The sequence below is a fragment of the Vicugna pacos genome, chromosome X (assembly GCF_048564905.1).
Source record: "Vicugna pacos chromosome X, VicPac4, whole genome shotgun sequence".
NCBI lineage: Eukaryota > Metazoa > Chordata > Mammalia > Artiodactyla > Camelidae > Vicugna > Vicugna pacos.
In genome coordinates this window covers 52171525-52188142 of record NC_133023.1, presented here as the reverse complement: position 1 = coordinate 52188142, position 16618 = coordinate 52171525, and the positions used below count along the sequence as shown (strand labels likewise).

General features: G+C 37.5%; 1 protein-coding gene across 3 annotated transcripts in view; it reads left to right on the top strand.

Annotated features, from left to right (window-relative positions):
• The window catches only part of OPHN1 (oligophrenin 1), a 564560-nt gene that overhangs the window by 453270 nt on the left and 94672 nt on the right, over positions 1 to 16618 (top strand). For all 3 annotated transcript variants that reach the window (XM_072956529.1, XM_006215235.4, XM_015248679.3), the window contains exon 19: positions 16212 to 16371. In XM_072956529.1, coding sequence (XP_072812630.1) covers positions 16212 to 16371 — 160 coding nt within the window. The remainder of the gene's footprint in view (positions 1 to 16211; positions 16372 to 16618) is intronic.

Sequence of the window (16618 nt, the reverse complement as noted above, 5' to 3'; positions counted from 1 at the left end):
GAGTTTTCAAAAGTCAATGTCCTGAGGAAGAAAGGTAGGAGTACTGTTCTATCTTAAGAGACTAAAGTAACAGGAACAAATGCAGTTCATGAACTTTGGATTTAGATTTGAAGCAACCAACTATAAAATATTTTTTCATGACATCTGAGAAAATTTGAATATGGACTGGATATTGGATAGTATGGAATGATTGTAAATTTTCTTAGACGTGAAAATGTTATTGTGATTTTGTAGGACAGCATGCTGAATCTTTGAGATGAATGCCAAGGTATATAGGGTTGAAAGCAATTTACTTTTAAGGATTAAGGAAAAATATAAAGAGAAAGAAAGCAAATGTAGGTAAATGTTAATTCTTAAATTTAGATATAAGATATTATGAGTGTTCATAGTACATTCTTTCAGAATTGTATGTTTGAAATCTTTTATAACCAAAATTATAAGGAAAATACTAATTAAAAATAAGTTTAGTTCCAGCAGGGAAATTTACACAGAAGAAAATCTGTGTGGTTTCAAAATTTACATAATTTTCCTTCCTGCCAACCACTGATTTCATAATCTATATAACTTGTGCCTTTGTACTGTGTTCCCACTGCTAACTCATTTTCTTTCTTTTATTTTTCTCACCGCAGTATAATCAGTTTCCAATGTTGTGTCAATTTCTGGTGTACAGCAATTCAGTCATATAGGAACATACATATATTCTTTTTTGTATGTTTCATCATAGGTTACTATAAGATATTGAATATAGTTCCCTATGCTATACAGTTTAAGCTTGTTGTTTATCTATTTTATGCATATTAGTATCTGCAAATCTAGAAATCTCAATTTATCCCTTCCCACCCCCTTCCCCACTGGTAACCATAAGTCTGTTGTCCATGTCTGTGAGACTGTTTCTGTTTTATATATAAGTTCAATTGTCTTTTTTTCACATTCCACATATAAGTGCTATGATATGATATTTTTCTTTCCCTTTCTGGTGTACTTCACTTAGAATGACATTATCCAGGGACATCCATGTTGCTGCAAATGGCATTATTTTATTACTTTTTATGGCTGAATAGTATTCCATTGTATAAATATACTACAACTTCTTTATCCAGTCATCTGTTGATAAGTCATTCAGATTGTTTGCATGTCTTGGCTGTTGTGAATAGTGCTGCTATGAACATTGGGGTGTATGTGTCTTTTAGAATTAATGTTCCCTCTGGTATATGCCCAGGAGTGGGATTGCTGGATCATATGGTAAGTCTATTTTTAGTTTTTTGAGGAATCTGCATACTGTTTTCCATAATGGCTGCACCAAACTACATACCTACCAACAGTGTAGGAGAGCTCCCTTTTCTCCACAGCCTCTCTAGCATTTATTGTTTGTGGATTTTTGGATGCTGGCTGTTCTGACTGGTGTGAGGTGATGCCTCATTGTGGTTTTGATTTGCATTTCTCTAATATTTAGTGATATTGAGCATTTTTTCATGTACCTATTGGCCATTCATATGTCTTCATTGGAGAATTCCTTGTTTAGGTTTTCTGCCCATTTTTGGATTGTTTTTTTTTCTTATTAAGTCGTGTGAGCTGTTCATATATTCTGTAAATGAAGCCCTTGTCAGTCTCATCTTTTGCAAATATTTTCTCCCATTCTGTAAGTCGTCTTTTTGTTGTGCTTATGGTTTTCTTTGCTGTGCAAAAGCTTATAAGTTTAATTAGGTCCCATTTGTTTATTTTTGGTTTTATTTCTATTGCTTAGGAGAACATTGCTGAAATTTATGTCAGATAATGTTTTACCTATGTTTTCTTCTAAGAGGTGTATAGTGTCTTGTCTTATGTTTAAGTCTTTAAGCCATTTTAAGTTTATTTTTGTGTATGGTGTGAGGGAGTATTCTAATTTCATTGATTTACATGCAGCTTTCCCAACACCATTTGCTGAAGAGACTATCTTTACTCCATTGTATGTTCTTGCCTCCTTTGTCAAAGATTAAGTGACCAAAAGTTTGAGGCTTTATTTCTGGGCTCTCTATTTGTTCCATTGATTTTATGTCTGTTTTTGTACCAATACCATGTTGTTTTGATTACTGTAGCTCTGTAGTATTGTCTGAAATCTGGAAGGGTTAATCCTCCAACTTCATTCTTTTTCTTCAGTAATGCTTTGGCAATTCTGGCTCTTTTGTGGTTATATATAAATTTTAGGATGATATATCCTAATTCCATGAAAAATGTCCTGGGTGACTTGATAGGGATCTCATTAAATCTGTAGATTGCTTTGGATAGGATGGCCATTTTAACAATATTAATTCTTCCAATCCATGAACATGGGATATCTTTCAATTTCTTTAAGTCATCTTTAATTTCCTTAGGATCGTTTTATAGTTCTCTGCATATAAGTCTTTCACTTCTTTGGTCAGATTTATTCCTAAGTTATTTTATTAATTTTTGGATGCAATTTTAAAAGGGATTGTTTAATTACTTTCCTTTTCTTATATTTAATTGTTAATGTAAAGAAATACCACTGATTGTGGTTAGATAAGATGCTTGGCATAATTTCTGTCCTCTTAAATTTGTTGAGGCTTCTTTTGTGTCCAATTATGTTGTCTATCCTAGAGAATGCTCCATAAGCACTTGAAAATAATGTATATCCTAGTTTTGGGGGATGTAATGTCCTAACAATATCAACCAAGTCCAACTGTTCTATAGTGTCATTTAGTATCTCCATTGCCTTAATGACATTCTGTCTGGAAGACCTGCCCAATGTTGTTAGTGGGGTTTTAAAGTCTCCTAATATTATTGCATTCTCATCAATTTCTCCCTTTATGTCTGTTAGTATTTATTTTATACATATAAGTGCTCCTATATTGGTTGCATATGTGTTAATGAGTATAATATCTTCTTTTTGTATTGCTTCTTTGATCATTATATAGTTTCCTTCATCTTTCTCTATAGCCTTTGTTTTAAAGTTTATTTTGTCTGATATGAGTATTGCTACTCCTGCTTTCTTGTCATTTCCATTTGCATGAAATATCTTTTCTATCCTCTCACTTTCAATCTATGTGTGTCCTTCACTATAAAGTGGGTCTCTTGTAGTTAGCGTATTGTAGGCTTTTGTTTTATTTTCCAATCTGCCATTCTATGCCTTTTAATTGGAGCATTTAGTCCCGCTGCATTTATAGTAATTATTAATAGATGTGTGTTTACAGCCATTTTGAACTTTGTTTTCCAGTTGATTTGGTGTTTCTTATTTGTTCCTTTCTATTGCTTTTTCTTTTTATGGTTTGATAAATTTCTTTTGTATTAGCTTGGTTTCTTTTTGTTTTTTGTGACTCTACTGTATGCTTTTGGTTTGTGGTTACCCTGTTTTTCAATCATGGTAACCCCTTACTATATCTGTTTGCTTTCACCTGATAGTCATGTAGGGTTAAGCACATCCTAAAAAGAATGAAAGAAAAAAATAAGAGAAAAAAGAAAGACAAGAACAGAGAGAGAGAAAAATCTATATTTTCTTGCTCTTCTCTCCTTAATTTTATGAGTTGATATTCTTTATTTTTATTTTTTTACATCTTCATATTTATTTTCTTGCAATTCACTGTAGTTATCACATTTCCAGTTATGGTTTTCTCGTTTCTATAGTGTCCTGTTTCTTTTCTATTTAGAGTAGGCATTTCAATACTTCTTTTAGCATGGGTTTAGCATTGCTGAATTCTTGTAGTTTTTGCTTCTTTGTTCAATTCTTTATCTCTCTTTCTACTCTAAAGGATAGTCTTGCTGGATACAGTATCCTAGGTTGCAGCTTTCTCTCATTCAGGACTTTGAATGTATCTTACCATTCCCTTCTGGCCAGCAGTGTTTGTATAGAGGAATGAGCTGAAAGCTTTATGGGCATTCCCTTGTAACTAACTCTTTGTTTTTATCTTGCTGCTGTTAGAATCCTCTCTTTATCTTTAACTTTGGCCATTTTAATGGTAATATATCTTGGTGTAGATCTGTTTAGGTTATTGTTTGGGATCCTCTGTGCTTCCTGTACTTGGATATCTGTTTCCTTCTTTAGTTTTGGAAAGTTTTCAGTCATGATTCTTCCAATACCTTTTCAATCCCCATTTCTATTTCTTTTCCTTCTGGTACCCCTATTATATATAGGTTAGCATGTTTTATAATATCACATAGTTCCCTTATATTTTTTTCATTGGTTTTTACTTCCTTTTCTGTCTTCTTTTCTGATTTGGTGACCTTTTGTATCCTGTCTTCTAAGTCACTTATTTGTTCCTCTGCATTATGTAGTCTGCTTTTGACTGCCTTTAGCTTGGCTCTTATCTCGGCAGTTTTCTGTTTTGAATTGACTCTTCTTTATAGTTTCAATTTCCTTTTTAAAGTATTCTCTGTCTCTATTGATAGTCTCTTTTAGTTCCTTCATTGAATTGATCATTCCCTTTTTGAAGTCACAATCCAGTAGACTATCGAGGTCTATTGCACTGATTGTTCTTTCAAGGGATTTCTCTTGTTCTTTTAACTGGGAGTAGTTCCTCTGCTTCTTCATTTTACTTATATTTCTTTGGCTTTATGGATTTAGAAGTATCAATTATCTACTGTGATCTTGAAGTGCTCTTTTACTTTTTGTTTGTTTGTTTTTATTTAATGTGGGAGCATTCCTGTGTAGACTGTGTACATCCAATAGTTTTGTTATGATGGCTGTTCTTCATATGAATGGTTGCCATATCTTTCTTCCATGAGTATTGGCTGTTGTCCCTTTGTTTGGGGGTATCATTGGTGTTGTAGTGTTCAGAGCCTGCCCTGATTATTGTTGAGCTTGGCTTCCTCTTTTGTTCTGTAGTTGTCATAGCCTTGACAGGGGCCTGATTTGCTCCCCTGTTGCTGGAATAGAGGGTTCTGGACCAGTTTCTGAGCTGTGGCTTATAGTAAGTAGGGTTGGAGCTCTTCAACTGGGAAGAAGAGTAGGCAGCAGATGTCCACTCGGAAGTGCCCTCTGTGGTGTTGTCTGTCACTTGTTATGTGGGCTTACAAGCTACACTTTGTTGGCACTGCCTTTGTCCCCACCTTAGCTGTGAGAATGTTGGCCACCTGCTCTGGTGTCCCCCAGGTTCTGAGTCCCAGGAACCAGCAGGGAAGATCCACCAATGTCAGGTGCCAGGACCTGCAATAGCAAGCATGCAATCACATAACTGAATCTACGGTGTGCCACAGGGTAAGTGCAGACCCCAGCCCCTCCCCTGCACACAGTATGGTAAGACAGCCTGTTGAATATACCTGTACTTACCCCTGCCATGAGTCAGAACTCTGCTCACTGCCAGTTTGTCCAAGGCCCAGTCCACAAAATGTCCAGAGAGAGCAAATCCACCCTCTCTGTTTGGGGCTGTAAACAAATCCCAGTTCTGCTTGTGAAGTTGCAGGGCTGCAGGTTATGAATTCAGCCTTCAGCTCTGCCTTCCAGAAGCAATGGTGGCTATGACTGAGCCCCACTTCTGCACTAGGGAGAACACACCAACAGTGGAGCCAAGCAGAGAAAGCACCTATGGCACTGCTGTGTTGCACTCCTCCTCCCACCCCAATAGTGATTTTTTTTATTGGGGTTCCAGCCTGTTCTGTTCCACACACACCCCCAGTCAGAGCTCACACTGCCCTCCAGTCCCCTAAGGCTGTCTCTGTGCAATGGGCCCCAGCTCTCTTCCTGGGCTCCTCACTGATCTCAAGTAGCCAGTCCCAGGTTATACCTGCTGGCTTGTGTCTATGATCAGTGATTGAAAGGACCCTACATGGCGGTTTCCCTTAATTCTGTCTGCCAAGCAGCTGTCACTTTGTCCTCTGAGCCCTGGAAGCTCTGCTTCTGTACCTGCTGACCTCCCAGCTGGAAAGGGAGCATCCCAGCATGAGGGTCTCTTTCTTCCTATGCTGCTCCCTTCCTGCAGGACTGGTCCTGCACTGATTTTTTCTTTTTCCTTTTTTTTCTTGCTGTTTTGTGAGAACCCTTCCTGTATTTCAAAATGAGAGACACTCTTCCAGAGGTCAGTAGGTGTTCTGTGTGATTCAATGTGTTTGTAGATGTAATTCCTGGTTTATTTGTGGGAGAGGGTGAGCTGTGAGTCTCTCCACTCCGCCATCTTTGCTCAGTACCCCTCATTCCATTTTCTAATGGAAGAAAGGCTGTTGTTGACGTCAGCCAGTTTAGGGTTCCCAACTATTCCATTTTTTGGGGTTGGTATCTATTGCTTCCATTAATCAGAAGTAGGAGAATGGTATGGGTCACCTCCCCCATAGTCTCACTACTAGAGCCATATTATAATGGAAAGAAGCCTCAGGCCTAATTCTGCCACTCATGGAGGTATTTTTCAGGAAGCAGACACAAAAACAGTTGTACAACTTGTTCTGTAAACTCAGTGAAGTCTCAGCTTTCTTTCCTTTTAAATGCTCTGACTCTATCATACATAAAAGTTTAACCTGAAACAGATGAGATAATATTATAGCAATACAATCCTATGATCTAATGCTCAAATACAAAAACCCTTTGCAAGCCTAGGCTTGAGCTACCATTCTAAAGGGTGTGGGGTATTTGGCTTACTAGAATCTTCTTATTTTAGTGATAACATTTCTCTTATTTCCAAAGAAATACCATGCATTGTAGAGATTAGAAAATACAGAAGAGCCAAAAATAAATCAATAAATATAAATAAAATCTGTCAATCCCAGCATCCAAAATTACTACTATTAATATATTAGTGCATAATCTTCTGGATGTTTCTGTGAATGTGTGTATATCCCCCCACACACACACATTTGCATTTTTTACCAAAATGAGATATGGCCTTCTGTAACACCCAACTTTTTTCAGTTCAACAATTTCTACCTTTCCAGATCATATTAACATTTCCCCAGTTGACCCAAAATGCCCTTTACAGGTGGTTTGCCCTAACTAGTACTCAATGTAGGGCCATACATTATATCTACTTATTTCCTTTTGATTTTTTTTTAAATCTAGCATATTGTCTTTGTTTATAACTTTGATTGTTTTGAAGACACTAGACGAGTTGTTCTGCAGAGTCTTCCTTACTAGTTTTGTCTACTTTCTTCATTGTTATATTTTCAGCTTATTCCCTTATTTTCTTTATTTCTTAAGGGAAAGGATAAACTGAGAATTCGCGCTTTGCAGATACTACTATATATAAATAGATAAACAGCAAGTTTATACTATTTAGCACAGGGAAGTATATTTAATATCTTGTAGTAACCTATAATGAAAAAGAATGAAAAGGAATATATGTATGTATATGTATGACTGAACTAATGTGCTGTACACCAGAAATTGACATAACATTGTAAACTGACTATAATTCAATTTAAAAAAGAAGTAGAGGTTATATTTTAAGAGTAGATGAATTCAAGTTAACTATTTTTTTTTGGCTAGAGCACATCATAGGTGATGTTGTTTACCTTATACTGTATTACATCTGAAGATGCATAATATTAGTTGATCTACTTTACTGATATTACAATTGACCATTGCTCTATTCTTCTAACCTGTTCCTGCAAGTTTGGGAATATCTATGTAATGTTTCTAGCCAAATCACAATCCATGTGTCTTGATACATCTAAGTAATGAGAAATCACTTTGCCACCAACCATGCTAATAAACAAAGCCACTGGTGTTGATTTGGAGATGAGGATAGCTGAAGCTTTTAGGATCCCCTCTGGCTTCTGATTAGAGTCTTTTTAAATACTAATTAATCAGCCCTATAATATGTAAGTCTGAATTTAAAATTAAAGTACTACAATCATAACCCACCTGTCCAAGAGTATGCATGAAAACTAACAAACACATATATCAAAGTTTGTCAATTCTAAGGGGCACTTGTTTTTTTTTTTCAAATTGTAACCTAAATTCTGTATGCAGCTCAGAATCAATGGTTTCTTTTTTCTTTTTCTTTTTATTGAAGTATTGTAAATCAATGATTTCTTAAAATCACTGTTGTCATTTAGCAGTTTTGATATAATAATCATAATTTCTACATGCTTGAACATGGTCATAGCTGCTCATATTGTAGTCACTTTAATTAAATTTATGTGCATTGTTTAGTTTATTTTCTATTTAAAATGTCTTCAAAAATATTACATAATGGGAGAAAGAAGCATGATGGTGGAATAGAAGGACGCTTGTAGCGCACCCTCTCCCACAAATACACCAAAACTCACATCTATGGACTTACTCAGCCACTAGAGCACCTGCCAAACTCCGACAGAACATCACCCTCTTCAAAAGACAAAGACGCCAAAAATCTGGTAGGAGAAAAGGAAAAAAGAAAGAAGAAAAAGCAAAACAGTGCAGGACTGATCCCACAGGGAGGGTGCGTCAAAGAAGGACTGGCACTTAGTCACTGGGTCTCCCCTCTCCAACAGAGAGGCCAGTGGGACAGAGAGGGATCCTCCAAGGCTCAGATCTGCCCCGAGCACCCCTTGACCAACAGAACTGAGTTAAACAGGCACAAAGGGTCCCCAAAATTCTCAGCCCAAGACACAAGCTGGCAGCTGTGGCTGGGACAGGCTGCCCAAGCTGGGCAGACGACTGGGGTGGCTACACTGAGGCAGCCCCAGGGGACTGAAGGGTGCTGCACACTGTGGCTGAGAGGGGCTATGAAGCAGAACAACCTCGGCCCCCATAAATTGTGAAAACAGCAAAGCAACACAGCTGGTGTGCCCTGGGAGAAGGGGCACCATAGCTGTCTCCTCAGACCTGCACCACCTTTACTGGTGCTTCTCATGAGAAGAGAGGTGGAGGCACAGCCACAGCTGCCATATCCCCTGTGCAGAGGGGCCGAGACCTGAATCTGCACCCGGTGGCTCTGCAACCTCCTAGGCAGGACTGAGACTTGTTTATAACCCGAGGAAGATAGGATCTTTCTGCCCTGGCACCTCAGAGAACTTGCACCACCAAGACAAACAAGGAGCTGAGATTTGGCTTGGCGGAGGGACGGGGCTGTTCCGCGATCTTCCCTGAGCCCACCTTTGGAGCGCTGTCCTGAGGTGGACCAGGCAGCTGCACAGAGCAGTGGAGCAACTGGCACTGGGAGAGGGTGGGCAGCCACCCTCCTCCTGGCAGGAATGCAACACTTGACCATGTGCTGGGAAGGGGCAGGATCGGCCCACCTGCCTCGCCCAAGTGCAGCATCTAACTGCGGCATTGGGAGGAGGAGTGACCTGCCCGCCCACCAGCTAAGAGCTCAGCACCTGACCCAGTGTTGGGAGGGGGCACGATCTGCTAGCCAACAGCCACTGGGAGCAGCACAGATGGGGGTGCCAACAGAGGGCCTCTGGAAACAACAAGCTGAGTTTGCAAAACAGGGTGAAGATACAAAGACCTCTTGATAAAATCATTAAGAACACACCATCTCTAGGAGAACCAGATAACTGATACTCCTTAAGCCACAGTGCCAGAGAGATATGAGCAAGATGAAGCAGAAGGACCACTCCCAATTAAAAAATCAAGAGAAAACCCCTGAAAGCACGATCAAGGAAATAGACATTGATGGCCTACTAGATCAAGACTTCAAAAAAGGATTGATCAAAGTGCTGAAGGAATTAAAAGAGATAGTGTTTAGAGATATAAAATATGTCAAAAATGAAATTGAAGCTATAAAGAAGAGCCAAGTAGAATGGGTAAACTCACTGACTGAGATGAGGAATGATCTAAAGCTGTAAAAAGCTGACTAGATAATGCAGAGGAACGAATTAGTGATCTAGAAGACAGGACAATACAAAGCACCCATTCAGAAGAGCTACAAGATAAGCAAATAAAAAATAATGAAAATAGCATAAGGGACCTATGGGATACTATAAAGCGTCCCAACCTTCCCATAATCGGGGTCCCAGAAGGGGAAGAAAAATCAAAGGGGATTGAAAAGGTATTGGAAGATCATGACTGAAACTTCCCAAACCTAAAGAAGGAATTAGGTATCCAAGTACAGGAGGCTCAGATGGTCCCAAACAGAAAGAACCCAAACAGACCCACACCAAGACATATCGTAATCAAGATGGCCAAAGTTAAGGATAAAGAAATGATCCTAAAGGCAGCAAGAGAAAAACAAAGAGTGAGTTACAAGGGAACTCCCCATAAGGCTCTCAGCTGATTTCTCTCCATAAACACTACAGGCCAGAAGGGAGTGGCAAGATATATTCAAAGTCCTGAATGAAAAAAAGATGCAGCCTAGGATACTCTATCCAGCAAGACTATCCTTTAGAATATAAGGAGAGATAAATTCACAGACAAGGAAAAACTGAAAGATTTTAGCAACACTAAACCCATGCTAAAAGAAATATTGACAGGTCTACTCTAAATAGAAAAGAAGCAGGATGCTACAAAAATGAGAAACTCATAACTGGAAATGAGATAACTGCCATGAATTACAAAAAGATAAACACAAAATTGTAAAAGAAGACATCTAAATCATTAAGAGTGGGAGAGGGAATCAAGGAAAGCCACTGTGGAAAACAGTATGGAGATTCCTCAAAAGACTAGGAATAGACTTACCATATGACCCAGGAATCCCACTCCTGGGCACATATCCAGAAGGAACCCTACTTCAAAATGACGCCTGCACCCCACTGTTCATAGCAGCACTATTTACATCAGCCAAGACATGGAAACAGCCTAAATGTCCATCAACAGATGACTGAATAAAGAACATGTGGTATATCTATACGATGGAATACTATTCAGCCACAAAAACCGACAACATAATGCCATTTGCAGCAACATGGCTGTTCCTGGAGAATGTCACTCTAAGTGAAGTAAGCCAGAAAGAGAAATAAAAATACCATATGCGATCACGCATATGTGGACTCTAAAAAAATATAGTAATAAATAAATACATCACAGAAACAGACTCATAGACATAGAATAGAAACTTGTGGTTGCCAAGGGGGCAGGGGGTGGGAAGGACAGACTGGGATTTCAAAATTTTTAGATACTGACAGGCATATGCAGAATAGATAAACAAGATTATACTGTATAGCACAGGGAAATATATACAAGATCTTGTGGAAGTTTATAGTGAAAAAAATGTGACAATGAATATATATATGTTCATGTATAACTGAAAATGTGTGCTCTACGCTAGAATTTGACACAACATTATAAAATGAGTATTACTCAATAAACAAATGTAAAAAAATTACATAATGATTTGACAGTGATATGTTTTTATCTTTCTTAGTGGTACATAATAAAATAGTGATGTGGTTGCGAATGATGTCATTGATGAAATTCAGGATATTGAACTGACTATGTTGAAGTATTTAAAGTAAACTAGAAATAGTTTAACACCAGTGGAGGAAACCAAAGCAGTCTGCCCTTAAGGGCATCATCTTCAAGGATTGGGACTGCTCACTTTGTGACAGACACTGACTTATTCTCCCCCTCTATTAGTATCTTGTCCACTTGAAAGCTTTTAATTATGCAAGGTTTCAAGTATATACAATATTCAATACTGAATATCAATATTTAATATTCAAGTATAATAAGTAGAATCAATTATGAACATGTAACCAATCTTGTTTCATCTATATCTCTCTCCATCTTCCTTCCTGCCATATTATTTTGAAGCAAATCTGACATCATGTTATTGCATACATAAATAATTCAGTATGTATATTGAAAAACAAAAATTCTTTGTACACATAACCATAATATAATTACCACACCTAAAATAATTAATAATTACTTCATATCATTAAATATTCTGTGTTCACATTTCTAGTATTCTCAAATATGTCATATGTTTTTTCTTTGAATCAGGATCCAAATAACGTCCACATGTAGCAATCTGTTCAAATGTTTTTTAAGCCTCTTTTAATCTCTGGCAGAGGTTAGTAGATGTTTTCCACAAGATAATGCATATTTAAAGCTTTGTGAGCAATATGGACTCTGTCACAGCTACTTAGTTCTACCTTTATTGTACAAAGGCAGCCATTGATAATATGTGAATGAGTAAGCATAGCTGTACTGCAATAAAACTTTATCTATAAAACCAGGTTAGATTTCGTTCAAGGGCCATGGTTTGGTGATCCCTTATCTATAGCAGTAGTTCTCAAATGTTTGGTTGTATCAGAATCTGGAGGGCTAATAAAGAACACAGAGGCCAAGGCTTGAGACAATATAGCGTAGGGCATCTATGCTTTTACCATGTTCCCAATCTATAGGTTTCTCCTTCATCTCTTTCTTTTTCCTTATCATTTATTTATTAAATAAAACATGTCATTCATCCTTTTAAGTTCCCTATAGTTAGATCAAGAGACTTGCTCTGATTCCAGTTTTTTTAAATAATTTTTTTAGATATTTTTCATTGTAATTTTTTTTCAGTAGGGAGTATTTAGAGTAGGGAAGGAAAGATACTTCATAACTTGTTTTATGGTCTTCCAACAGTAGACACATAATGTGTGGCTGTCTTTTTTCCCATTATTTTCAGAAGAAGGACTTTCTTAGATCCACTGAATGGCTGAGCGGAAAGGCTCTTTAGATTACCCAGTAACCTTCTCATTTTATAGATGAGGGATCAGATACCTAAGGAGGAAAAGATAGGCCCAAAGTCATACCACGCATTAGTAATGGAACTAGTTTAATGGACTTATTCAATTTTTATTTTTTTCATATTTAGTGAGGTATAATTGACAAATAAAATTGTATATATTTATAGTATATAACTTGATGTTTGGTATATCTATATATGAAATAATTGCCACAATAAAGCCAATTAATATATCTCACCTCATATATAGTTACTATATTTTCTTTCTTTCTTTCTTTCTCTTTCTTTCTTTCTTTCTCTCTCTTTCTTTCTTTCTTTCTTTCTTTCTTTCTTTCTTTCTTTCTTTCTTTCTTTCTTTCTTTCTTTCTTTCTTTCTTTCCTTCCTTCCTTCCTCCCTTCCTTCCTTTTCCTTTCTTTCTTTCTTTCCTTTCTTTCTTTCCTTCCTTCTTTCTACTTAAGATCTAACCTCTTAGCAAATTTCAAACATAAAATACAGTATTGTTAACTATATTGTTAACTACATTGCTATATATTAAATCTCCAGAACTGAACTCATCTTGCATAACTAAAACTTTGTACCTCTTGACCAGCACCTACCCGTTCCCCACCCCAGCCCATGGCAACCATCATTATACTCTCTGTGTCTGGCTTATTTCACTGGACATAAGTCCTCCAGATTAATTCATGTTGTAGCAAATAGCAGGATTTCCTTTTTTAAGGCTTATTAATATTCCATTGTGTGTAATTATCTATTTTTCTATCTAAGGATGCTTAGGCTGTTGTGACTAATGCTGTAATGAACATAAGAGTGAAGATATTGCTTTGAAATACTGCTTACTTTTCCTTTGGATATATACCCAGAAGTGGGATTACTGGATCATAAAGTAGTTCTATTTTTATAGACATTTAAAAATGCCTATAAAAACCATCTAATTAATTTTTTTTTGCAAACTGGAGATTTTTTAAAAACCTCCCATTAATATGTATTCCTTTGTTTTAAATTTGATGCTCAAGAGGTTGTGCCCTTTTTCTCTGGTCTATGTGAACTGGAGAATTTAAGACTTCTTTGCTGTCAAATCATATTACAAACTCCTACCTAATTCACTACTCATGATGCCCTTCTTTTTTGTTCCATTCATCTCATTAACCCACAAGTTAGAGTGTAACTTATGCCTCTTAATGGTTTTCAAAATGTATAATAAAAAGAGAGATGTCAAATGGAAAGAAATCTCCCTAAAGAATAGGTTACCTTTCAAATCTCATAAGAAGACCAAGAAGGAAAAGAGTGTCCTAAATGGGATACCAAGAACCTCCCTCAGAGAATAGAAGGTGGCTTTAGCTTAAAGAGGCACCCATAGGGGCTGATTTCTTGAGAGAAATTAGCAAAGCAGATAATGGGATCTAGGAATGACTGTGGGACTTGGAACCCAACGGATATGGGTTTGAATCCCTATATTAATATGTATTCACAAACTGTTTGACTTTCACTTAGTACTTTACCCTCTGTGAAACCAGGCTTCAGAGATAAAGTACTCTGCCTTTTGGAGTTATAAGGATTAAGTGACTTCTGGCACATTCAACCAAAGTCATTTCCGTTCAAAGCCCTCAAAAGGAGATAAGCATTCACACATGCTGAAGGCTGTGGTCTCACAAGTGTCCTTGCCTTGTTACTATTGGTTTAGCCATTCTGGATCACTTGGTGGCAGCATGGAGTTGCTTTTCTATTTCAACATCTGAAATATTCTGTCACTAAAAAATAAGGGTTGATTACTGAAGTCTTTAAATTGTTAAAAGGGACTCATCACCAGAGTTCCAATACCAAAGGCCTGTGAATAGCTGCTGTTCATTATCTTCTGAATGGCAACCAGCCTTTGTCTTGAGCTTAACAGATTTAGGATATGTCTAAGGATTCTGTCCCTGTCAATTACCTACTAAGTGATAAGAGCCTGCTTATTGATGGGGTAAGTTCTATTGATGAGGTCAGTCCCTCCAGAGACTGACCTGAGCAGGTTTTGAAAGTTAGTGTTTCATATACAAACTAAAAAATATGCAGTATATTATATATATGTATTTACATGCAGTATAATGTATATATGCAGTCAAACTGTAATAATTCTATCTAATAAAGCTGAAAAAAGAAAAGAAAAAAAAGAAAGTATTTGTGGTGGGCTGTTCCATTCCCTCACCTTCCCACCCTCAGAGCCAAACTGACCAAAAGGCTGCACACCTTTTACTTGGCTGCCTCCAGTACTATGTGAAAGAGCACTGGAGGTACTCAGTTCCATTAAAAATAATTAATTGGTACCTGCTCTGTGTGAGGCACACAACCTTGGAAGTTATTTACCACCTAGTAGAAAAGGCAGATAAGAAACAGAAAATTGTGACATACTCTACTACTTTCCAGTGGTGTCAATCAAGGTGAGGGCAGTAGGCTGTGAGAGCCCAGAGGAAAATGTCACTTAAAGTGAGCCTCAAAGGATGAATAGATATTCTTTAGATCTAGGAAGAGGGAATGACATGAGCAAAGATATGGAGGTCTGGAACAGCACGATGCAGCCCCAAACCTAATCTAAGCAGTGTAGTATATAAGAGTATCAGAGGTCAGCAATGTCTAGATGGAGGCTCCTGGAGAGGTAATAATAACAGCAGATATTTCTCATGGAATATTTCCAGGACACCATGCTAAAGAAATTTAGCTCCATTTATTTCACAAACCTCTGAGGAGGATGCTATTTTTGCAAGTGGAAACACTGATGCCCAGAGAGGTCAGGTCACTAACACTCACTGTTGCACAGCTAATGGGTAGCAGTGTTGGGATTCAAACCCAGGTCAGCTTCACAGCCTGAGTATGCATTGGAATTGGAAATAGGTACCAAGTTACTCAAGACTTTAATTGCCACTTTGAAGAGAATTGGCCATGTCCTATAAGTGATAGGAAGCCACTAAAGGTGATTTAAGTGAGGAAAGTGACAAGAGATCAGAAAGTTAAGGATTACAGGCCCTACCCTAATCAGGCTAAATGATTGTGACCTCAGGAAAATTCCTTTCCTTCTCTGGACCACTGTTTTCTCATCTGTAAAGTGAAGACAATGGCAAAGTGCTAACCTTAAGGATCCCTTTCAGCACTTTGAGTTTTTTGCCTCTCTGACTCTGGGTGGGGAAGGAGATAGATGCCTGACTGATGAGACTGGTAAGCACTTTCTCTGTGTGCTTTGTTCTTTACATATGCTTTGTTCTTCTTTTAAAAAAATTCATTGAAGTGTAATTGATTTACAATGTTAATTTCAGGTATACAGCAAAGTGATTCAGATATATATATATATTTAATTTTCAGATTCTTTCCATTTGTTCTTCTTTATATATGCTTTATACATGATCTGCCTCTTGTCATTGAATTTCATCTTGCTTTCCTCCTGTCTCTTCAAATACTTTCTAACTATATCCACCCACCCTACTTCATTTAACTCCTACTGTGCTATGAAGTAAGTTAGCTCTGTCTCACTTTGGCCCCTAATTATATACTTGTAGTCTTTGCTAATTGCTTCCTTTGTAATCTTTTGTTCCCATGTATATTTTGGGCCTCTCTTTTCTTTCTGATTTTTAGTTTCTCTTCCTCCCTAAAGCACCTAACACAGTCTTGATTACAAGTGGGTCTTAGAGAGAATCTTGTTAATAATTTTCTTTCTCTTCTGGCAGTGTGTGTGAGCACAGCAAAGAGAATCTTATGACCCCCTCTAACATGGGGGTGATCTTTGGACCCACTCTGATGAGAGCTCAGGAGGACACTGTGGCTGCCATGATGAACATCAAATTCCAGAACATTGTGGTGGAAATCCTAATTGAACATTTTGTTAAGGTATGTATTTTCTGTCCTCACCATCACTTCTCCAAACATGTCACATTTTCCCCTAGCAAACTTTTAGAATTGTGTCTTCTCCCTGGCTCCAGTTATAATAGAAGGAAATTCTATACGACACAATGACATTTAATAGCATTTCTGACTCTGTGAAATTAATTCACTCAGCAAACACTTGTGGAGAATGTAACTATTATCAAGGCCCATGCTAGGTGGTATGGAGGAATAAAAAGAATCACTGTTCATG